This window comes from Chrysoperla carnea, chromosome 5, assembly GCF_905475395.1.
Source record: "Chrysoperla carnea chromosome 5, inChrCarn1.1, whole genome shotgun sequence".
In the NCBI taxonomy this organism is placed as follows: domain Eukaryota; kingdom Metazoa; phylum Arthropoda; class Insecta; order Neuroptera; family Chrysopidae; genus Chrysoperla; species Chrysoperla carnea.
The window spans coordinates 19,896,841-19,921,760 of record NC_058341.1 but is presented as its reverse complement, the minus strand read 5'-3'; the positions used below and the strand labels follow the sequence as shown (position 1 = coordinate 19,921,760).

The following is a 24,920-nucleotide window of genomic DNA, read 5'->3' as shown; positions in this document are numbered from 1 at the left end:
CCAGGTTTGCTTTAATAGTCAATTAATTAATTAGTCAGTTAACGATACACATTTCTTATAAATTTAAATAATAAATAAAATAATTGATTCATAAATAATAAGTAATGTTAACAAAACTATATTTTTAATTAATTAGTGTTATTATTATTATTCGTATTATTATTATTACGATGTACTTTAAATTTAGGTTTAACAATATATGATGTTGATGATTTATTATGTTTATTTGTCTGATGATATGATTGTTGACTTTGTTGGCGATATAATTCATTCCATTCACCTTCCAAACGTTGGTAAATACCGCCTTTGAATACAAAAACACAAACATTAGTATGGTATTTCATTATCCGGAACACATTGTGTAAGCGCACCAAATTTTTTCCAGGTACTAAGCTATCATCAATTTTTGATAGAAACAAACTCCTTGGTCGCATAACGTGGATTCTATAGCGACCATTTTGATATATAAGTATATCATCAATATCTATTCTTATTAGGATCACGAAATTGGTGTCTGAACATACATACTTAGGGCCTTGAAACCCGGAACATAGATGACGAAGACGGGGGGGGGGTGGCAATTGACTCCCGTCGAAAATTGGATACTAGTTCAGTCTAATTAGGGATCAATCTCGGAATGAGAGATAAAAGTTGTCTGAAAAGTCTCAAAATATCGTGTCTGCGTCTGCATCGTAAGTTATTCAAGATCAAAGATTAAAAAATCAATTCTTGGCGATTATCTCGGTTTGTATTACTCCAATGATGTTAACATCTGTTATAAACTTAAAAAAATTTAAGTAAAAAGTAAAAAAAATTTTACTTGAAACATTTTTTCATGCGCTCAACTGTCTTTTGATATAGAGGGCGGTGAGCGCCATAACTGAATCTGACTCACTAACTGATTTATACAAATTCTAAAGGATTTCTAGGTATGCTAGAAAGAAAATCATTCCGAAGTTGACCCCATTTTTATGCTAAAAAGAGACTGTATCGTAGAATTTTTAAAAACATGTGAATTAACTTACCAGTTGGTATAATATGATGATTCCATATATTCGCATATTGTATTTTATTATTAATTGATTGTTTTTGTTGTATTAAATTATTATTATTCGTTGTTACTGAATAATAATTATTTTTATTTGATGTTGTTAAATCAAAACCACCTACATTATTACTTGAACACATTGTATTTGTTGTTGTAGTTGTCGTATTATTTGTATTACCATTTGGATTATTATTATTACTATTAAGAATAGTACTAGTTACACCAGCTGTACGTCGTGATAAGAAATCAGTGATCTGTTGCATAGCAGTCTCTTCAAAATCACGTTGTAAATCTTGATTGGAACGAGCTGATAATGTTGGTGACCAATATCGCCCAACATTACTACCACTGAAAAATTTAAATCTATACTTAATACAGTAAAACCTCGCTAAGTTTAAGTTCAAGCTATACTGCTCCGTAAATTGAGTATGTTTATTTATACAAGAAATTGAATATATGCAATCGAAAGTTTGTTTATTTCTCTTTAAAATGCGTTTAAATTGATCTTTATAAGAGATTTTTCACATTAAACTACCGCATTTCCTCAAATAATGACCTGAACTGATTCGAAAGCTTTTTTTACGTAATGTTTAAGTTTACATACCAAAAATTAATATTAAAATTAATTTGATTCAATTTTAATAAATCATAAAACATTTTAACAAAAACCAAAACATTTAATAATTAAAATAAAAAATAATATATAAATTACTTAAAATGTCATATTTTTATTACTATAGTAACCATTGTAATTTATCTGAATTCGACGGACAATTTCCTTTGATAATTCTCTCTTGACTCCTCTTCGATTCAAAGTTGACTTTAATCGAGAGGTCTTCAACTAGTATAAATATACAAGATTTAAAAAAAATAATGTGTGTCTTGTTGTTGTCTCCGACGCACGACTGAAGTTTACTCCTTAATTGTTGTATAGTGTGCAGTGTTCGTCAGGTTATTATCAGTTTCAAAAAATAGATGCTTTGTCTGTTATAGGTACTATGTAGTATAATTCATATATGGTAAACCGAAAAACACCCGAAAGACGTATCATATACGTTGGCTGAGTAGGTATTTCTATATCGGTGAGTAACAACTACACTGTGTGCTGTGCCCGCCAGGCTATTGCCAGTTTCAAACAATAAATGCTTTGTCGAAAGCACAGAAGTAAACAAGTTATACACACGCATTACTAAAAAGTGAAAGATACGCACGATAGATGATTTTAATCTTCATATATTTTTCATACCGGGTGCCTAATATGAAAATAAATTCTTAAGGATTACTTACTTATCTTTATTACGATTATGTTGTCCATGTCTATGATGATGGTGTCCATGGTGATGTGATGATCGATGATGCTTATGACGTCGATGTCTACGTTTAGCACGCTTAGATGTATCATGATATCGATTTGATTTATTCATTGTATTAGTTGTATTAAATATATTTAATGATAATTCTGTTCTATTCACTGATTGCACCCGTTGATCATTATCCGTGTTATCATTATCATCATCGTCGTCATTACTGGATGTTGTTGATGACATATCATTCTCATCAATTAAGCTACCATTGATGTTATGATCAATAGCAGCTCCTGCAGTTGTTGTAACACGGCCAGCACCACCTGCTCCGTTCACATCACTTGTTAAACTTTCGGAATCATCATCGTATGGATTATATTCGTTATCGTCATCATCGTCATCAGATGATGAATATTCTGATGATGTATCATCATTATCATTTTGTTGATAATTTGATGTTTGATGATGTTTTGAAGATGTTGTCCGTCCAACAAAACACATTTTACCTACATCAACAAAATGATTCAATTTCAATTCGCTAATTCAGATAATTGTTTAAATACCCTGCATATGCTTAAGTATCAATGTTAGAACTATTTATTATTTACTAAGAAAAAATTTTCCCGTTTTTTGGAATCTATATGCTTTGAAACGAATGTTTAATCATAAAAATCTTTCTTCGAATTAGCCAATTAATATTAATGGATAACTTTGGTATGGAAGAAGAATCGAAACACGTTCTATTAGAAGCTACCCAAAAAATTTCAGACTTCTATCTTTTATTTATTTTGGAGAAAATGGAAATTGTCGAAATTTATGCCCTTACGAGAAAACAAGAATGTTTATGATAAAATGTTTCAAAAAAAAGTTGTTTATTTTGTCAAAAGCAGTACTTTTTAACATGTACACTTTTCCTGCATCTCTAATGGTTTAAGAGATGGGTTCTACCAGTGCGTTTAGATGTAAAACAGATGCAAATATTAAAAAAGAAAAAAGTATAATGTGTTGTTCACTTACCTAATAAACCTAATTTTTGTCTAGTCGGTGCTAATTCAATGCCCTCCCACCATAAGATTTCTTTATTGTTAAATAATTTCATACAATCATTATTGGTAGCATCACGTGCAACTAATTTTGTTAAACGTTCTGGGATCATTATTTGTGGCGGTGATTGTTCGATTACATGACGATGTTGATTAAATATTTGTAAGATTGCAGAATCTCGAGGATGTTTAACATCTGGAATATGTTCTTTAAAGATGCAACCTGAATAAAAACATTACATTACTTTTAAAGAATGATATAAACTCGATATAATACGAACAGAGCACTTAACCAGAGCTTTCAAAGTTTAAAAAATTAATCGCCCGAGCAGGGACTTGAACCCTGGACCCTTGGATTAAAAGTCCAATGCTCTACCGACTGAGCTACCCGGGCTTGTGTTAGAGAATACTCATAGTTCGTTTAGTTTAGCCACGTTATACCACTTTTAATATTATCCATCGATTTTCAGATGGGCATTAAAATTTACCAAAAGTGATTTGAAGAATACACAGGATAACAATTCTCAATTTTTTTATAGGTACGCGTAAAAAGCTACATTGCCATGTAGTATCTTGATCGTCTGAGTACATTAAATCAATAATATTGATGGAAAAAGTATTAAAGGCAATTAAAACGTCGAGAACTTTGTGCCTCTTTAATTTAAAGCTGATGTCACGATTGAATGCTTACCTTGTGATGTATTAGTTAAAATTTCAAAACGATAGGTGCGTGCCCCACAACATGCATAACGTCCTACTGGTATTGTAGTCTGCTGTTGTTGATTTTCAATAATAAAGAATTGTGGTTGTTCTGTGTGCGAACAACACCATGACATTTGATGTACAGGAAACAATGTTAAACATGTTTGGCATCGTAAATAATGGCATACACTCCATAATCTCCAATATACTTTACGCCATGTTTTTAATTCATGATATAAATGTATTATATATTCACTCAAATTCCAATTTAAATCACGTTCATGTTGATTTATTATATTACCTTCAATCAGATTTACTCATTTAAAAAAAATATACATAGAAGTGGGATGGGAGGCAATTACAAGAATAGTCTCTGGAAGTACAAGAAGAGGCCTCGATACAAGAGATTGCTCGAATATAACTGTCATTTATGCTTCGGGTTGGTTACTTTTAGGATTACCCTCGCCAAAGAAGAGTAAACTATACAGAAATCCAAAGCCATGTTAAAACTGGCTCAAGTTATGGAGTAAAATGAATTGGACTTCTATATAAATTTTCCTTTTTCTTTGCCCTCGTGTATTAATAATGTTTCTTAAAATAAAATCAGTACTTACCATTTAGTGATACATACATTTGTGATGGTATACATTGTATTTCTGATGCAATATTAGTGGTTGAATTAATAATTAATTTTAAACATTTAGAACATTTATAAATGCCAGCTAATGTTGACCAATGACCACGTATTGATTGTGCAACAGGCTCACCTAACGATAATATTAATTTACAATATAAACGTGATATTATTTTATCTTTTTTATCCTTTATTAATTCTAATTCTGTATTTGTATACATTGCAGCTAATCTATAACAAAAACATAGTTTTACTTTTTAACACCTGATGTCATACATTAAAAGTTCTTTTTGTACTTTAAAGACGATTTTCCACTAAACGGAAAGTTGGGTTTATGTTGTGTCTGTGTTTTCAAGAATCTGAAAAACTAACAAACAAAACTGAAACACAATTCTTGCTTCCATCAAGCGGGCTACATTTTGTTCTAGTTTTGTTTTTTTCAGTCCTTTTCCACTGGTTGTCACGTCAGTATCAACCAGTCACAACTAAGAATACAGAATCTTCTTCTGGCTACGGCCCTGGCTTTAAGCGTTCAAAAAGAACACAAGACTTTTACTGAAGTAAACTTACCTGGTAATAATAACATCATTCAAACATGATAAATTTGTATTCGTTTTTAAAACTTCATTCATATGTTGATGGCAAAATAAGAGACAATCTTCAATTAATGGATCCATTTGTAAGAATACAGCTGATACAAGTATTGGTGCAACACATTGTGATTCTAATTGTGGCCATTGATCTTGTGGCAATAAATCTTTTTTAGTCCATCGCATTAACCAATCAAAAATACCAATATCACAATGTACCGAAATATCAATATCTTCTAAACGTTGTCCGGCTGTAATTTCAGCAAAATAACCCATCTTTGATATTAATAATGATTGTGGACAACGGAAATCTTTTTTTAAATGTTTTACTTCATCGCAAACGTGAATCTCTACTTCTGGTCTAAATTTACAGAACCCGAGAAAATTGTTTATTTTTAATTATTATATGTATTTATTCGAAAAATAGCAATTAAAAATGATTTTATTTTGCTACTTACTCAGCAACGACAGAAAGTGTGGATTTACTTCCACCACCATTATTATTTGCAGACGCTATTTGATTACCATCATCTTTCTTATTTGAACCTGTTTGAGTTGTTGATTGATCATTATTACCTTTCGATAAACTTGTTTTCGATGTTGATTGATGACCCGATGTGGATTGTTGATTATTTTTGGAATCTTTCGTACCTACAATAATAATTTTATATAAATGTTGTTTCTGTTGTTTTAGAAAATATCTTGTTTTGTTTGTTTTATTGAATATTATCGAACAATAACAAATTGTATTGAATATTCTTTCATATAAATCGATTTCAATATTATCTGACATTTTTTTTTTTTGTGCAAAAATAAAATTTAAATAAAGTCAATAATTTGACACATTTACCAAAAATTTGCTTAGCAACATATTCAAATGGATCACTGTTTCCTGCAAGAAAGCACCTGAAAAAATATGATATACTAAAAAAGTTTTGCAAGTAAATCGCACGTAGCCTCTTCTCTTTGATTACTGTTTTATCATTTACAGATAATGAGCCCTGTTAAGTAGAGTTATGCTCCCAAACGTTTCAGTTTAAGCTCCTTCTAACAAAAGATTTGGTGAGCAAACGCGAGATAGTGGTCTTTTCAAAACCAACCAAACATGAGACAGACTTATTCTTATGACATATGAATAAGGCTGGCGACGATAAAAAAACTCAACCGATTTTACAACTACACAAAATAAGCGGGGCTAGAGAAAGATTCTTTCATTACTTGTGTGACGTTTTCGTCTTGGTGAACCTTTCTTATCGAAGATGGCATTGACTTTAAAAAATTGCTGTACCAAACGATGAGGTATTTTGCTTTAGCAGCAATCAAGTCCTGCTCATAAAAAATATCGTTTCGTTCTTCTATTTAAACTGCTCTATTTAAAAAACCGTTCAACGTATAAAAAAAAAAGTTTCAGACGAAATTTATAGAGAGTTTTATCCTCTACAACTTCAATATTTTATTACGATCTGTTACATGGGGGTAGGGTTTGAAAAGTCGTTCTAAATGCGCAACGTAAGTTTTTTGGGGGGTTCAAGTTTCCGTATAAGAAAAGATAACTCTCTTCCAGAATTAGAAATGCATTCCTACAATTTGATTTCTCAACTTCGAGTCTTTCAACCAAAAAAAGAAAATAAAACACGATTTAATTGAAAAAAAAAACAACGGTTTATTTAAAAAAGTAACTTGAACCCCAAAACAAATACAATTGTTAACTTTGATTAACATTTTAATTTACATATTCTTTTCTTTATATAATATTGTTACGTATATTACGACATAATCTTTTTATATCAGCATTAGTTATTGTCGATGATATTTTTACAAAATTTGGTTGATAATATTCATGCAAATGTGCGTGCTTTCTAGTAGGGTGCACCATTTTTATTGAATAAGTCCGTGCTGGTGATTCTGTTAAATAAATCAATAAAAACTAACTTTAATTCTATTTTAAATAATACCCAATGATCCCATGACATAAATATACGTATGTAATAGACGATTACATGGCATTTTGATTACTTCAAGACATCCACCCAGGTTACCCACCCACATTGAATCACACCAAATCTCTAAAAATTAATTTATAGTGCCGTTGTTTGTGCCGTATAAATTTTTCGTGATAAAACAAATCAACATTTAAAAAGTAAACGTACCATGTTTAATAATTTTTTTATGATCCCCGCTAGTTGTAGTACCCATTATTGTTTGTTGTTTTTTAATAATCGGTTGTGTTACATTATTATTACTATTATTTATTGTTGGTATTATTGTTGTTAATTGTAAATCTGTAGGTGTTAAATATGGTAAAACTTTATCTAAAATACCTTCACATATAATTTCATCCATCATATCATGTAACATATTTATCGATGATTGTTTAACTTCAGTAGTTTGTTGATTTTGATTTGTTGTTTGAAATGATGCTACCGATGATGATGCTGCAGCTGTTGGTGTTGAAGCTGTTATTTGTTGAGATGTTATTGAGTCACTAGCTTTAAGAACAGATAATTGTGATTGTCTTGATCTAATTTTGTTATTTTGATTTGTTGTTGATTCAATTTGTTGATTTTCATTGGTGTTTGTCGTTGATGTTTGACATTCATTTTCTTTTTTATTTAATTCTTGTAATTTTTGTTGCTGTTGCTGTTGTTCAATTGTTATTAATTGATTTATTAATTGATTATTTGCTAATTTTGTCCAATTAACATTACCATTTGAATTATCATTGATATCACCATTCTCATTATTTACTACATCCGATATAATTTGTTCTAATGATTCGTTTACCTATAAAAAATTTTTTTTTAATTTCAACCTTTTTTTAAAAGAACTAATTTGAACTGTGACAACACCATTTCATGAGAGGGCCATTCTCAAATCTAATGATCTAAGAACTAACTAGGAATTTTGTAGGGCCGGATTAACAAGTAGGCAGAATAGGCAGTTGCCTGGGGCCCCCGAAAAATGAAATAGACTTCTAAAATTTTCTTACAAACATAAAATTCTAGAGAGTAAAAGAAAAGTATAATCAGAGCTGGAAATAAATTTTATTCAAATAAATAAAACTCAATTGACCGCATTCAAAAGGCGACGACCGACGAACTACACACGGTTCCTAAAAAGGACCTTCCCGACTCATTTGACAAATTGTATGAGCGTGCAAAGAAGTGTATCGAAGTGAAAGGAGAGTATATTGAATAATAATCCTTCTCGCAATTAAAAAGAATCAAAGCTGCTGCAATAAAATCCTTGGTGGAAAACATATTTGAAAAAACAATAAGTCTTAAAAATTCTGAAAAAGTTTTAGGAACTCTGACTCTGTTTTTGGACTGTCTAATTCAGTTCAGAGTTATTAAAAGTTTCTTAAACTTTTTCAGAGTTCTTAATACTTTTTCAGAGTTTCGAAAACTTACTGAAGTAATAGTTTATACATACTTGATAAGCTGTTTTAATAAAATCAAAAAATTCTTTAACAGTAATTTTAGCACTGGTTGCTCTTGTAAAGAATTTTTTACGTTTGTCATGTCGAACATGTACTGCAAATTTTGATTGTAGACTTGAGTAACTCTCATTATTACTTTTATTATCCGTCGAATTCGTTGTATTGCTGTTATTTGTCGTATTATTCATTGTCATTATTTCCGTATTTGATGTCATTTTCAATCTAAATAAATTCAAAATATCAAATTAAAATTTTTTTATTTGCATTTATTTTTATTTTAAAAAGTCTGATTTCTTTAAGGCCCTCATGTTTAAGAATTATCTACGAATGCTTCGAAGTATTGAATAACTTGACACTGAATAAATTCAGGCTCATCTAGGTACGCGGTCGCTTTGGCGTGAAGCGAATCGAGGCAGCAGATTCGTTGCTGTGGTTCTGATTTTTTTCGAATTGGTAGACTATGGAGTTCCGGCCCGTCCTAATAACCAATTATATAGATAAAATGGAATTTATTTAGGTGAGTGAATATGTTTTCAGTTTTTTTCCTCCTATTACGTTAGAAATGGCTTATACGATTGATTTTTTAGCGCACAAAGTTTTATAGGAGTCTTTTGATGTACTTGCCAGCTACAATAAAAATTAATAGTTTCAGAAAGTTTCCTCATTATTTGACATTCGAGTAATTCGCTGAGTTCCCATTCTGTCTAGTTTCGGATGTAAAGAACGTACTCCGTGCTGTTTCAGCTAAATTTAAACTATTTTATTCTGATAAATTAGATGCGGATAAATTTTATTACAACACGCTGTAAACCCTAAAATTGCAAACCTTACAGATAGTGAAACGATTATTACCATAACAATTTTTCTATTTACGTAATTTCTCGAAATAATCACATGATCACATCAAATAAACCTAATTTTCTTTTTTTTTATAGAAAAATTCTGGAAAAAGTTTTCTGTGAAAATTTGCTCATCAAAGATCATACAAACAACGACATACCTACTAAATTTTCAGCTAAATTTGACTGAGACGTTTTTTACAAATAGTGAGCGAAATCTCTTGCATTGAAAACGTAAAACTTCGATTGTATAATGAACAAAGAGCAAAATTTACATTCTACACTTTAGTGCATTAGAATTTACTTTCTGTAGCAATTGCATCAAATAAAAGCTTGTATTTAAAATTAAATTATTGCATAAAATTAATCACCGTACTTAAAACTTACAATTTCTCGTATTCTTCTTAATTCGAAACAAAATTAGAGCATTTCTTTTCGTACTTTTTAAGTTTTAAATAAAACAAACACAATTTTATTGATCAAACTTTCTTTCGAGGTAAATAAACCCCTCTATTGTAACGTAAATCAATATAGATGATATACATAAATTTAAAATTAATCAAACAAATTGTATTCAACTGTAAATTTAGCAACCCCAAAAAATTGATTTAATACTTTTAAATTGGCTATTTATACAAATACATCATTGGGTTTGTCTCTGTTTACTTGTTAAAATTTTTATATTATTATAATTTTTTCGGTTGTATATGTATAAATAAATAATTAATAATTTTTTGTTTATATGGTTACTAATATTTTCTTTTGTTTTTATGGTTATGAAATACATATCTGTTCATTTAAAGTGTTTCGATGTGTACAAATATGATAATTCAAACATGATAAAATGTTTCTGTAATGTTTTTATAATTATTGACATCATCTTAAATTATTTTAGATCTGATTTCTTATTATTTCTGATACGATTTCCTAATTACTTGACAATTCATTGACGTACTTTTTAAAAACTATTACTGCACATGTGATATATTCCGTTAGGTAAACCTATGATCATTAAAAATTGCAACATCATTTTATCTCATACAATATATAGAATGTCTCAAAATATCTGAAAGTTATACCGACAAAAATCTAGAAATTTTAGGGTACGTCAAATAAAACATTTTTGGGTGATGTGGTGACAAAAATATGATAATGATAAATCAATATTTGTCGCCCGTGAGATATACAAGGTACTAGCTCCAGGAGTTTTGACTGTGCGTTGATATTTCAGTCAGTCAGTTACAGAGAATATATCGGTAAAATTACTGATATAGTCTCTGGCCAGTTAGTTATTTTTTGTATAATAATTATAATAACATTTTCAAACCCGAATTTTGAAAAACGTATTGTTTATTTATTTAAAAATATCCGCATGTTGTTTCCCAACAAATATTGTTTCCCCAACAACCATTGAAATGGATAAATTATTATCAAAACTTATAGATACACGAATATAATGTGTAGAGCCACCTGGAGAAAGGCACCTTCAGAGAATCAAAATAGTAAAAATTTTTCAGGGAGTTGCAGATCTGTTTTAAATTAAAAACTATAATCTGTGGACTGATTAGTAATATTTATTTTGGATACCAATTTTGATACTTCAAATATGAATAGGAGAACATAGTGTCTATGAGAGGAAAGTAAAAATTTAGTAGAAACCTTAACTATTAGTAGCTGTATCAAATATTCATTCTATGATATTTGATTTTGTAAGAAAATATTTTATATTGTGTTTCCTTCAGAAATATGTTAAAAAAATTCAAGTTTATATTTTCAATGGTTTGCCCTCGACTTTCTAGACCCAGTGGTTTTAGCTGGGCGTTGATCGATTAGTCATTTTAAATGAACGTAAGTGTACTTTTTGTATCTGACGTAACTGTATTAAAAAGCAGCTGATTTTTTTTTATACGAAATAAGAATTTTTCAAACGAATATAAACGAAATAAACGAAAATATCATAATACAGTATGTACAAAATATAAAATAATATATTATACCAATAATAAAATGTGATATTAGAAAGTAATTTTCGTGGTACACACAGTAAAGTTTGATGAAAGATATTGTGCGTGTGATAAAATTTGTAAAATAAATTTATTAGATAACAAAGAGTGTATTAAAAAAGGAAAATAAACATGACGACTTTAAAATGAAAATACATTTGACATTACTTGAGAAATAAAATCATATTATATTAATTTATTTTAAGAAGATTCTTAAGTTTTTAGTTTTGTTAATAATAAATCGGTGCAGTGCTCGTCAGTTGTAAGTTTTCTATTTATTTATATTTTTTTATGACTTACAAGAAAGTTCAACTCAAAAACTTTAACATGAAGGTTAATATAAGAAAATTTTTTTTCAAATTTTATTTTTATACTTCAAATGACGTCTGTAAATTTGTATAGTTTAATATTTTTGTTGTTTGTTTATATATATTATTTAATAAATAAACATTTTTAATTAGTCTAAAATAATTTAACCCCCCACTACGTAGTACGTTTGCTCATCGATTCCAAAAATTCTTGACTAAATAAATCACTATGATATAAATTCTTAGGAACTCGTCAGAGTTGCCAGAAAATTTTCATGTAATCAAACAACAAAATAGTCTGAAATATCGCAAAATTACCAGACCATGGACGTACTTTTAGTTTTCGTAAATCTAACTGTCGCCGTTTTACAAAAAAAAAACTTGTTTGAATCGTGTATTTTGTTTACCCGAATCTATTAGAGCGATTTTTGAACCAGCCTCCCTACCCCATGTAAGGGTAAATAAGATTTCTCGAACCCTCCTCCCTTTTCTTACGTAAGATTCTATCTCGTTTTTCAGAACTATAAAATGTTGTCACGAAAGTTAGAATGGATAAAAATGAACACACCCTCGTCCAAGATAATGGCAACCCACACCCTCTCCTCGGGACCCTTACGTAATTAAAGAATGGCCCCTACGACTATTCGGACACTATCGTGTATCTAACAGCTACCTAACGTTAACGCTATCGTTCAGTTCCGGATTTAAGGGGTGACAAAGGAGATATTTTAAATACTGCAATCAAAATTTAAGACGACAAATTTTATTTCAGGTACAAATTTAAAATTGTCGCTCACGTAAATTATTTGAAGACTAAAAAGAAGTACATCGAAAATATCTTAGAAAATAATATATTGTTAGTGTCGTTTAAATATAACTATTAAAACAATAGACCAAATGGCAAAAGAGGATGAAGAAGATAAATTACCAGATAAAGATGCGGCCAAAGGATTTTATGCCAAATATGAACCGAAAGAGATATTAGGACGTGGTATTAGTTCAACGGTACGGCGTTGTATTGAAAAAGAAACTGGAATTGAATATGCTGCTAAGATTATTGATTTAAGTAATGATGTTAGCAACAATAATATTGAGACACCTTCTATGTTGGAAGCAACTCGACAAGAAGTACAAATATTACGACATGTAGCTGGACATCCTTTTATTAGTATGTTTAAATATACTTTGTTTTTAGCAGGGGTAGAGAACCCCACTAATTTTGGGTCATATTTTTCATAGAAGCTGTTCGCTTATATCGGCCCTTATACAAAATGTGGAAGCCAGCATACTGCATTTTCGAAATTTCTTGAAGATGCGTTAAATTTGAGATAATTTTGAAAAAATATAGCAAAAAATTAATGGGTTTCAAAAAAAAATTCATTCAAATACGATAAAATTTGACCAAAATAGCAAAAAAATTGATTTTTTTGAACTTTATGACGTCATAAAATACAAAAAAATGTGATTTTGCTCCATCTCACGCAAATTTTATCCAATTCTGATAAATCAAGTATGTACTCCGAATAATTTTGGGTCATACTTTTCAAAAATTTACTCAAAATTAACGTATTTTCAATGAATTTCGAAAATGCAGTATCGTGGTTTTCACATTTTGTATAAGGGCTAATATAAACGAATAACTACTACAACAAATGACAAAAATGACCCAAAATATTAACAATTTTCGAAAGCCCATTGGATTTGGTCTAAATCCGACATGATATTTGAAATTTGTGACCGATCCCATGAAATTTTTGTTATATTTTTTTTTGTCTAGAATAAGCCTCAAACAACAATCAACCACAGAGTTATTAAATATAGATCAGAAATATATATTTTACGTCCCATAAGAGTAACTTAAACATTAAAATTAATGTAAGAATTGATTTGTTTCAGTTGAATTACAAGATGTATTCGAATCCAATACATTTATATTTTTGGTATTTGAATTATGTAAACATGGTGAATTATTTGATTATTTAACAAATGTTGTTACATTATCTGAGAAAAAGACACGTTTTATTATGAGGTAATATTTATTTATTTATTTATTTATCTTGATTTAATTAATTGTTTTGATTGTTTTTTTAGACAAGTATTTGAGGGTGTATTACATATACATAATAAAAATATTGTACATAGAGATTTAAAACCAGAGAATATACTATTAGATGATAATTTAAATGTTAAAATTACTGATTTTGGTTTTGCTCGACAACTAAATCCTAATGAAAAGTTATATGGTAAGTCATTTTTATTATAAATTAACATAAACAAGTAAAATTATTCTATTTTGAAATGTAATAATTCTGTCATCTTGAGTAAATAATTACCATTGACATTATAGTACATAGATTGAGCATCGCTTATCTTTTCGTACAGTGAGAGGCGTGTCCACATCTGAGGTAATTGCTTTGGTCAGTTAGGAACATTTATCAAAAAAACATACATTGAATGTCTAATTTTCATATCACAAAATGTTTTACATGAAACATCGTGATTTCACTTAACTTTTTCGCTGTTTGACTTTAAAAAAACTTATCACGTATCACTTTACATTTATTCTTACGAATCAACAATGATAAGTATGATAACAACATTTTGTTTTGACATTTCTACGCCGCCGTCATGATGGATTTGACCTAAGTAATTACCTCAGATATTGGACCGATTAAAATAATTTGATGCTTAGTCTATGTAACTTAATGGGCTAAAATAATCACAGAATCGTTTCATCAGTATTTCATCCATTAAGTTATCAAAATATGAAAAATCAACGAGCTATCGCACATATTTTTAAAAGCAATATCTCTATTTTCACCATTTTCAACTTGTCGGCTAGACTAATATAAATAGTTTGAATCTTTAAAGAATTCTTATGTTAATATTTGTTATTTATTTCATGCTATCACAGAAATAAACCCCGAAATGACATAAAAAGGTAAATTATTTGATATTTATTCAATTATTATTATTGAGTAACTTTTAATATTTTAATTTTGTAATACAATATGATCAGCTCTTAGATATTTATACAGAATATTCCATCATACTCACACCCTATCACAGGGTATTTAAAAATCAGCATTAATTTAGCCTTTAGATAACCGGATCTGTCATAATTTTTGAGCGGTAATGCTAAATTAGTATCGGCAGTATATGTATTTTAAAACGGATTGCTGATAATAGGGTATCGTAACTAACTGAGCAATATCGAGCGTTCATTTCGGCTGGAAGCAACCATTATTAGTTTAGGTTATAGTTTTTAACAGAAATATTAAAACTCGCCTAAATACTCTAAGAAAAAAAAAATAGAAGAAAAATTCAAATGCAATAAATGTTTTTTTTTTTCTCTCTCAAATTTGTCTCAAATGCTCCTTTCACCTAAGCCTGTCATTACCATAACAAGGATTGGTTCCGAAATCTGGGATTCATTAATCCCGTCTAATAAGTTGTGGTCTTTCTGCGTGGCGTCTGGCCTCCACAGAATCCTACATTTTCACCTGCATAAGATAGCATATCTTACTCGGAGGATCTATGCGATCTTTGGTCTATGCGATTCACCTTTTATGTATTATTGTTAAGACATTTAAACAAGTAACAATTTTAGTTTTTATATCTCGTGTTACAAAGAACACACCCTGTATAAAATAGAACAAGTTTGTATTTAAAACAATTGTAGCATATCAATTTTAGAAAAGCATATTAAATATCACATGCGTTTTACTTCTTGTTGCATTTATATTAATTATTCAAAAATAATTGTTAAAATTTTGTGTTATAAATAAATTAAAATTAAACAAATCAAAATGTTAAATATTGTAATAAAATGTATTTTTTATAAAACAATGAATAAAAAATTAACATTTGATTTAATAATAAATTTTAATCATTTAATAATAAATAAATTATTAAAAAGAACAAAATATTTTCAAAATCATATAATATTTAATCAAAATGATTTAAACAATAATCGTTTATATAAAATATATATTATAAAATTAATAATTATTAAAATGTTATCAATATTTAATACAATATTAACAATAACAACATATTTTAATACAATTTATTATAAATTATCTATTAAAATATATATTAATATTGATTATTTTGTATTTATTAAATATTTATTTGCTGAAATTTATTATAATTATTATAATACGAATATCGATAATAATAAATGTTATAATCATGTTAATAATGAGATTATTCAGAGATTTTATATATTAGGTATGTTGGATCCTCCCATTTATTTTCTTGAATTGATTATCTGTAAGATTCAAAATTTAAAAACCCCCGAGAAATTTTTCTGGTACGGAATCCTATACTCGGGCTTGAAACGTATCTAAGAACACTTTTCATTAAATTATCATTTTTTTAGAGCTGTCTTCAAACTAAACCGATTTTTAAGATCATGGCCTATATATTTGTTGTTCCGAGTACGGAACCCTAAAGTCACACTTGAAATATAGCTAGGAACACTGCCCAATAAATTACCTCTGAAAGGAAACATAAAAAATCAAAATCGATTGAAAATCGTTTAGGTGCTACGATGCCACAGACAGAGAGACACAGAAACCTTAATTTAAATTAAATTGTTATCAATATAAAATCAACATGTGATTGATTACAGATAAAAAAATGAAACTCAAATTCTTTGCGCAATACAATTCTTAATATTCTTTAAATTAACAGTGAGGTAACTTAATCGAGGTTTTTACAATTGAGTTTAAATTTATTTTACAGATTTGTGTGGAACACCAGGATATTTAGCACCAGAAACATTAAAATGTAATATGTTTGAAGATGCACCTGGCTATGGTTTAGAAGTTGATGTGTAAGTATTATTATTTTATCAAAATTCACCTATTCAAGTTCCTATTCATCCTTTTTGAAGACTATCCTACTGTCTAATTGAGTTTTATTGAAATCAAAGGATTTTACGAAATTTTATCGAGATCAAGATTCTAGCTCCGATTCTCCATAAAAGTTCATCAAGCGGGGCTTCAATTTATGAAGGTGGTAATTAGTCTGACTATATTTGGTTAAAATACCCACCAATATTCTAAAATTCACTGAAAAAATATTTCTTTTTTCGCTAAGTCTCATTTTAACCAAAATGAGTTCATTGCAAACTATCTGCTGTGAAAATTTACAAATATCAGAGCTTAGAGACTATTAATTTTGAAATATTAAGTTCTTCAAAGAAATTGATTCAATGTTTACATACCGATATAAAAGATGGCACACCCGTTATATTCTCGTGTTTATAAAACATAAGCGTTCCAAACTCATATTCCCTTTATCAAATTTAAAAATTAATAGAATTTTTTATTTTGTAGATGGGCGTGCGGAGTCATTATGTACACTTTGTAAGTAGAAAATTATGTACAATTCATAAGTCCCGGTTTAAATTGTAAAAGTTTTTATAAAAGCAAGAGATATTTTAAATTAAACAGTAAAACTTTTATAAACTATCTTTTAACAGTTTAAGCTCGGTCTAAGATTTGTTAAAATTTTTCATAAAATGAATTTAGATTAGTTGGTTGTCCACCATTTTGGCATCGAAAACAAATGATAATGTTACGAAATATTATGGAAGGAAATTATTCATTTACGTCACCAGAATGGGCTGATATTTCAGGTATAGTGTTTTTTCTTCATTTATGAATTTAAACAGTTATTTAAAATGCGCAGTCATATTCTCTACGCCCAAAATATCTGAAAACTCTGCAATCTCGCAGTTATCAAGATGTGCTTGTTATAACCATTTCTTGATTCGTTAAATTACGACACATCTGGCTATGAGAATAACAGACTAAGGTGGAAGGGGACGTTTGACACGACCTGTCTCATGCCAAGGAGTCCGCTGCTTCATTTCCTTTAACGCTAGTGTGGCCCAGTACCAAGATCAGCTTGACTGTGTTATTCAGTAGAGATCGTTTAAAATCTTTTTTTTTTTTGTTAATTTCCCTAATAAATTTTGAGAAAGCTATATTTATGTTTTTAAGCAGTTTTATTTTGTTATAACAGAAGCACCAAAGGATTTAATTCGTAAACTATTAGTTGTAAATCCAAAAGAGCGATATACAATTGCTGAAGCATTACAACATCCATTCTTCCAAACAGTGGTTAGTATATCAATAATTTTATTTATTCAGGAAAAAGTAGGATTTTGTAGTAGTTTGACTCCATAGTAGTAAAAAATAGATATTGTATTTATAACAGAAATTTTGATTTTGTCAATAAAAAGATAATTTGTAGTTTAATCATTGGATTTTTCATTGGAGAGCATACAAAAAGTTAGTTTTTCAAAAATTTACTGTTTTATTTTTTCAAATTTAAAGCTAAAAAATTTCTATCAATTACTACTGTTTGCCGAGGTTGAAATGATAATCCAGAAACTTTTCATTGTGATTCATCAGGAAAAATATCGAGTAAAAGTTTTTAGGTATACTTTTATATAAGTTACAAAGCTCACTTATAACGCACGATTTTCTAGTGGTTTGACTGTTTTCGGGTAAGCTTATATACTAGCTACAAATCTCACCTCTATTTTCCAAGGCAACATATCACGCAAAAAGGGGTTCTAAGCTCTAGGGGTAATGTAAGTGTTTTAAGATCAACTTTTACATAAGTTACAAAGCTAACTTCGGTTTCTTATCTTTGTTTCTTATTTTTCATAAACCCTTTATTAGACGATTCGGCACAAAGCAGTAGGAGATTATAGAAACTTTTAGCTTGGGTATTATATATTTAAACCTTAGTTTGAAACAACATTCTAAGCAAATAATGCGCCTAATAATTATGTACCTGATATTTCAAGAAATAACTTCGTTACTTTTTCAATTTCTATACTTACAATTAGTCTAATATTTTAGCGTAGAATTCGATTTTTTTTTTCTTTTTTGCTTTAAAACTAGATAAACTCTTTTAGAAAGTCGATCAGTAAATTCTTAGAATTTAAGTATTTATTGTTTCACCATTTTGTAGTTTGTGTGTGTTTCTTTGTTTTTCTAGCACTTATGGGATCAAGATATAGCGCCATTAAAACGTAGTTTAAGTACACATTCAAGACGTTTTAGTCGTATTTCTGAATTAGCATTGGTAACATATTAAATAATTATAAAATATTAAATTTTTACTAATAATATTTAAATATAATTTTGTTTATAGCAAATACAAGGACATAAATTTAATGCACGTAAAAAATTTAAATGGGCAATATTAGTTGTACAAGCAACAGTACGAATACAACGAATACGTTATATACCAGAACCGTTATCGATTGAAATTGCTAGAGCGGATCCATATCGTATTAAAATACTTAGAAAAGTAAGTTCATTTGTTTTTTATTATCATTTGTTTTGCTGATAACTTCCCCGTCTTAAGGTTATACCAAAAGCATTCCAAAGTACCTTTAACGAAATATAGGGCCGTCATAACCATATTAGGCGCCGGGGTGCAAAAATCAGACGGTGTCGTTTTAATTTTAAATCTTCATAAAGGAATTTTCAACGAATCTTCTTTTTTGTCGTATTAGACAATACACAAAAAATGACAGAAGTTTGCCAACTTCGAAAGGGCTAAAAAAGCTGTTCAAAGGTAATTTTTTTTCGTTTGGCCGCGTTACTGGAAAATATAGAAAACCTGAAAATGTCAAGGAATTCAAATTCTACAAAAAAAGTCAGAGAAATATCAGAAAATTCCATAAAAAAAAAAAGGAACAGTCAGGAAATTTTATTACTTTCATACCAAATACTTTTATAATATTTTTTTCAATCTTTTCAAAAAATGGCGCATGTGATTATTATTCAAATAGTCCTAGACGAAGGCCCTTAGCATTTGAGTTTTGAGAATTCTTTTCTCGTTTGGGTTAGGAGATAGAATACACAGATATTTTCAAAATTCAGGAACTTTTTTAAATAAATTGATTTCATTTTTTGTTTCAACCTTCATAGTTTGAAAACAAACAGAAATTGAAATTGAAAAGCAATCCATACAATTTCAAAAAAAGATCTTCGGTGACATAAACAAACTTAAGATCGTAAATCAATGGCTTAAATTACAATAAATAGGGTATGTTTTCATTTCTTTTTTAATTAATAAATTGAAAATAAATTATTTTGTAAACTATAAACTAAACTATATCTATGATAGTTAACACCATAGTTCTTTTTTCTATCGCTAGATATAGTCTTTTTTAGAATTAAAATCCCATAACTACATTAATAGGGCCATATTAATAAATCTGAGATATTAACTTTTCTAAATTCCTTTTTCTAGATAATAGATGGTTGTGCATTTCGTGTATATGGACATTGGGTGAAGAAAGGCGAAGGACAAAATCGTGCTGCATTATTTGAAAATGCACCAAAAACAGAATTAAAACATATTTATATAACAAATTTAAGTAGATAACATTTATAAATTAGGAGAATTAATTTATTTAAACAAACAAAACAATTAAATTAATAATTATTACATAATTAATTAAGTAGAAAGGAGGATTGTGATTCTAAAAACAAAATAAAAATAATTTTAATTCAAATAAATACTTTGACAGTTTGATACATGCAACGTTATCAGTTTGTTTGCGCTTGTTTTTTTTTTGTCCGTTGTCGGTGTAGCTTTTTCGTTTTAGAAATAATTTTTAAACCCTTTTGTTTTGATGACTTCATTCAGTTATTGGGTATCTCATAAAGAAATAGAGCGTTGCTTTACTAATATCAGTAATTCAGCATTATAAGTCGAGAATCACTGAGAGATCTTTAGCCTTTGAGATTATTTTTTGGCCTTTGCGTTAACTCTGTGATCCACGGATTGAATATGCCTATAATCGGGTCGATTTAGCACGGATCTGCAGGTTTTTTGCTCTTGTGTTAACTCTATGATCCATGACTTGAACATATGTTTAACGGAATCAGCATGAGTATGCAAGTTTTGAGGCATTTGCGTTAATTCTGTGATCCTCGGGTTGGCTTCGAGTTTAATGGGTCGAGTTAGCACGGATTTGTTGGTTTCTTAACAATTATTAACTTAAGAAATAACAATTAAGTTTTATTATATTTAACTTGATTAATTCAGATATTGAGTAAAAAAGACATTAATGAGATACCCAGTTGATAATCATATTTATATTATACGTTAAATAACTCAAACAAAAGCTAAACTAATAGAAATTAATGGGGGAACCCTCGAACTACGTAAGTATTTTATTCAAAAGGTCACTAATATTTATTTATGCAAATTATTAAAATATATCCTCTGTTTCATGATATGAGTCAACCCCGTAAGAATTATAGGAGTCAAAATTGGACAGCGCTATTCACTGTAATAAGACTATGGCCACAAATCTGTGATTGGTGCGCCTCATTTAGTCACAAAAACGTTTAATGTTATTGATAACTGGGAGTTTCAATTCCACCAACTGAAGATAATAATTCGTACTAATTAAAACAGGTAACTAGCCCGTTTTGATTAGTTCTAATTTAGACTACCAGATTACTTACCATTTATCAATGGCAATGAGATTAAGTTATATTTTTTATGTCCATCTAATTAATTAATTTAACTAAGAGTTATAAACAAGGCTAGTTACCAATACTTTGGCTAAAATTACGACATGATCCGTGAAATCGATCATGCTCAGATTCTAATTACGGTGTCTCCAATTAGAAAAAAAAGACTTAGTGTAAAATGAGCTTAAAAGTGCAATATATGTGCTGTCCAATTCTATATGTTTGAATTATATTTTTTGTGTTAATAATTAAAATTTTGTGAAATGCTTATAAATAATAAAACTAGAGAAAAATGATTAATAAAAAACAGTATTTTGAATAAAGAATTATTTTCAAAACTGACTGACTACATTTTATATTGTCCACTACCTACTGTAAAATCCTAAGATATTGGGAATACGACATTAAAAGAACTGCATAATTGTACGAAAACATTTTAGTTTGGCGATTTTTAGTAGGCAAATTTTATGTGTTCGGGTCAGCAACGCTACGTCGTCATCATCATCATAAACATATTTTTGCTTGGTATATCTATAGCTATTATCATCATATTTCAACAGAGGTACAGTGGCCAGTGATGTTCTCCTTGAAAACAACCTGTCACCTGAAGGCGAAATGTTTCCGGGTAAGAGTTGCTATTTTAAGCAGATAAAACTATAGGATTCTGTCGAAGCCAGACTTCACGCAGAAAGCTAACAGGATTTATAGATCTCCGCCGATATTTTCCCCAGGATTTATGGATCCAAGTTTTCGGGCTCAAATTTTTTAAATCCGACGCCCTGTAATGTTTCTGTAGGTGCAAATAACATGTGTGAAGGTTTCAACATATTTCATTCAATCGATAATATCCTGTCAAGAGTTCCACCAGGGAAAAATGAAAGTGATTTTTTATGGGATTTTTGTGATTCAAACAATGGATTTGTGTAATTTTGTTTTTTTTTCTCAGTTAGAGATTAGGTTAAAGGGGCGGGATCAAAGTAGAATATTGTATGATGGTAATTGATATACATATGTTTATAAAATTGGAATAGACAAGCGAAGCACATGAGTAACGGCTAATTTGCATTTTAGAATAGTTATTAATGCTACAAGTGGGATAACTAGCAAATAATCTGACAGTCGTGGTGTTGCGGCATGAGCGTAAGGTTATGAGACATTCTTATGAAGACGAGTGTGGTAGATGTCGCTACGAGCCGTAGGCGAGTTGCGACAACCACACGAGTCTTCATAAGAATGTCTCATAACCTTAGAGCGAATGCCGTAATCACGACTGTCATATTTGCTAGTTATTCCGCAAGTAGCATTCAATACTTTTTACAACAATCGCTCGGGAAGTTGACTTTGAGAGAAATTTATCAATTTGAGAAATGATTTATTTACTTATTTTAAATTTAAATTTTATTGCATACAAATTTTTATTGCTCGTTCATTTTAATTTCAATTTTTAATTTTGTTTTTTTGTATGTAACACTCGCGTTTGACACAATCAGTGTGGTAACTTTAATAAATGAGGGTTAAGATTGATTACTTATTTTTTTTTAGTACAGATGGCGTGTCAGTAGTACATACAATTATGTAGTCTATAACCGAACATGTGCGTTTATGAAACACCTATAACCGAACATGTGCGTTTATGAAACACATATAGTTAAGTATGCGATTATTGTGTATTTTGAAGGTGACATACAGCGCTCGAAAAGTCTACTTCCCGAGTGGGCGTTGTAAAAATATAAATAAATCAAAATTTTCATTCTTCATACGAGTTTAACGGCTGTATTTGAAGTAATAAGACTTTCATATTAAACCATAAAAGATTACATTTGGGAAAAATATCAGAATACCAATTTTTCTAGAGAATTAATACAAGCAGTTGAAAAATGAATTATATTTAGTATTCATTTTCCTGGGCATAGAGACAGACGCATCAGGGATACAGATACAACCTGCAGAGTGCTATTAGTTCAGTGTTTACATAAAAATCATGTAATATTAAAATATAGGCAACACACAATGCAAATGAATTGTATGCTAGTGTCAATCCCGAACTGTTTACGAACGTGTGAGTGATGTGTGTGTGTTATTCTTTTGTTTGTTGCTGTTCACAATTTGGCAACTGCGCTTTGCACACATGTGACACACACACACATACATACATAACACCATGCAGACTTGAGTGTTTGTGAATATTATAATACTATGTGAATGTTTTATTCGTGTCTTTTCACAATCAATTTAAAGCTAACTAAGCTAAAAACTTTCAAGCTTTAGAATATTTAACGAAAACAAATGCGAATAAAAGAAAATCGTTTAAAATTCAATCGTTATTTTACTATTTAAAGTGAATCCGTTTTTTTTTTTTATATATAAATATTGTGTGCAGTTTATAATCGTAAATAATACTTTTTAGATCTATTGATAAATATTTTTAATCGTGGTATTCATAAAACAAAGATAACAAAGTACACGTTTGTATATAACTATCTTTATTTGTTGAATGCCATCGATAAGTTTGTAAATAAAGATAACAAATATGTAAGTTTGTATGTTGTTGTCTTTCTTCTATTTCTGTCAGACTGTTATTTTTTTCATACCGAAAATCGAAATAACAAATAGTAAGATTACTTTTCGAAATGTCAACAACATAATATTTGGGGAGCACAGTAATATAGAGGATAAAATTCTTAGAAGAAATTTTTCTGTAGTTTTTGATCCAATTTTTCTATTAACAAGATAGAGCCACATCAATCAACGTTTATATTTTGGATAAATTTTGACAACTTTAATTATTATAAAAATTTCAATTTTACTAATATTAATCAAGAAATTATCAAAATTGAAAACATTTAACGAACCCCGGTTTCGCTAATGATACTTTGGATCCAAAAACTGCAAAGAAACTGTCTTCTTAGAATTTTATCCTCTTTACCATTGTTTTCTCCGAATACAATAACTAGGCGATATCTTGTTTGTGTTCGAGTGTAATTTGCATACAAAAAGCATTGCAAAGGAATTTTAAGGAACGGGGAAGAATGGTAATTTAATAGAGTTTACCAGATTAACCCAGGATTTTAAGATCTTTTTGCTTCCTAAATTCGAATTTCAAGATTAGAACGTCACACACATACAAAATTGTAGGTGTTAGTGGTGGCCATGCAAACGACTCTGGCACCCGCCCTAATTATAGTAAATTTATTATTATTACGATTTCAATGTTCAACAAATGTAAAAGTTAGAATATCTCAGTTAGTATTAATAAAAAGGGAATAATTTTAACATAAATAAAATTTTAGAAATTAAATTTTACCATAATCAACTCAATTAGAAAGCTGTTGATCTGATCCTTAAAGATCATGATTCACCACTGCTAGTTGAACATGATTTTATTATGAACAAAGATAGAATGTAAGTATTTAGTTATTTTTATATATGTTGATCTTTGTTATATAGTATATATTAAATATTACGTTACGTCATCACATCGAATAT

At 29.2% G+C, this 24,920-nt stretch overlaps 2 protein-coding genes and 1 non-coding gene across 4 annotated transcripts; 1 reads left to right on the top strand and 2 right to left on the bottom strand.

Moving 5' to 3' along the window:
- Positions 1-149: 149 nt before the first annotated feature.
- LOC123301028 lies at positions 150-8,975 on the bottom strand (the record flags this gene model as incomplete). The annotated part of the gene is made up of 11 exons (XM_044883756.1): positions 8,754-8,975; positions 8,030-8,105; positions 7,472-7,924; positions 5,780-5,972; positions 5,302-5,682; positions 4,712-4,962; positions 4,087-4,398; positions 3,370-3,618; positions 2,336-2,858; positions 1,026-1,396; positions 150-304 (listed from the first exon to the last, which is right to left on the bottom strand). Coding segments are annotated over exons 1-11 (3,186 nt in total), but the record flags the coding sequence as incomplete, so codon positions are not given.
- On the bottom strand, positions 3,717-3,789 carry Trnak-uuu. Its single transcript has one exon. It is a non-coding gene; the product is annotated as a tRNA-Lys (tRNA).
- Positions 8,976-11,809: 2,834 nt separating the features above from the next.
- On the top strand, positions 11,810-20,381 carry LOC123299561 (phosphorylase b kinase gamma catalytic chain, skeletal muscle/heart isoform). 2 transcript variants are annotated; one of them, XM_044881792.1, is made up of 11 exons: positions 11,810-11,864; positions 12,683-13,078; positions 13,807-13,939; positions 14,002-14,153; positions 16,660-16,750; positions 17,256-17,285; positions 17,451-17,557; positions 17,947-18,041; positions 18,934-19,020; positions 19,090-19,248; positions 20,200-20,381. In XM_044881792.1, exons 2-11 carry the CDS (start codon positions 12,808-12,810, stop codon positions 20,332-20,334), a joined length of 1,260 nt encoding a protein of 419 aa, XP_044737727.1. In that variant the 5' UTR covers positions 11,810-11,864; positions 12,683-12,807; the 3' UTR covers positions 20,335-20,381. The 2 variants fall into 2 exon arrangements, with proteins under 2 accessions (XP_044737727.1, XP_044737726.1); XM_044881791.1 differs by having other exon boundaries at positions 17,947-18,044; positions 20,200-20,353.
- Positions 20,382-24,920: the final 4,539 nt, after the last annotated feature.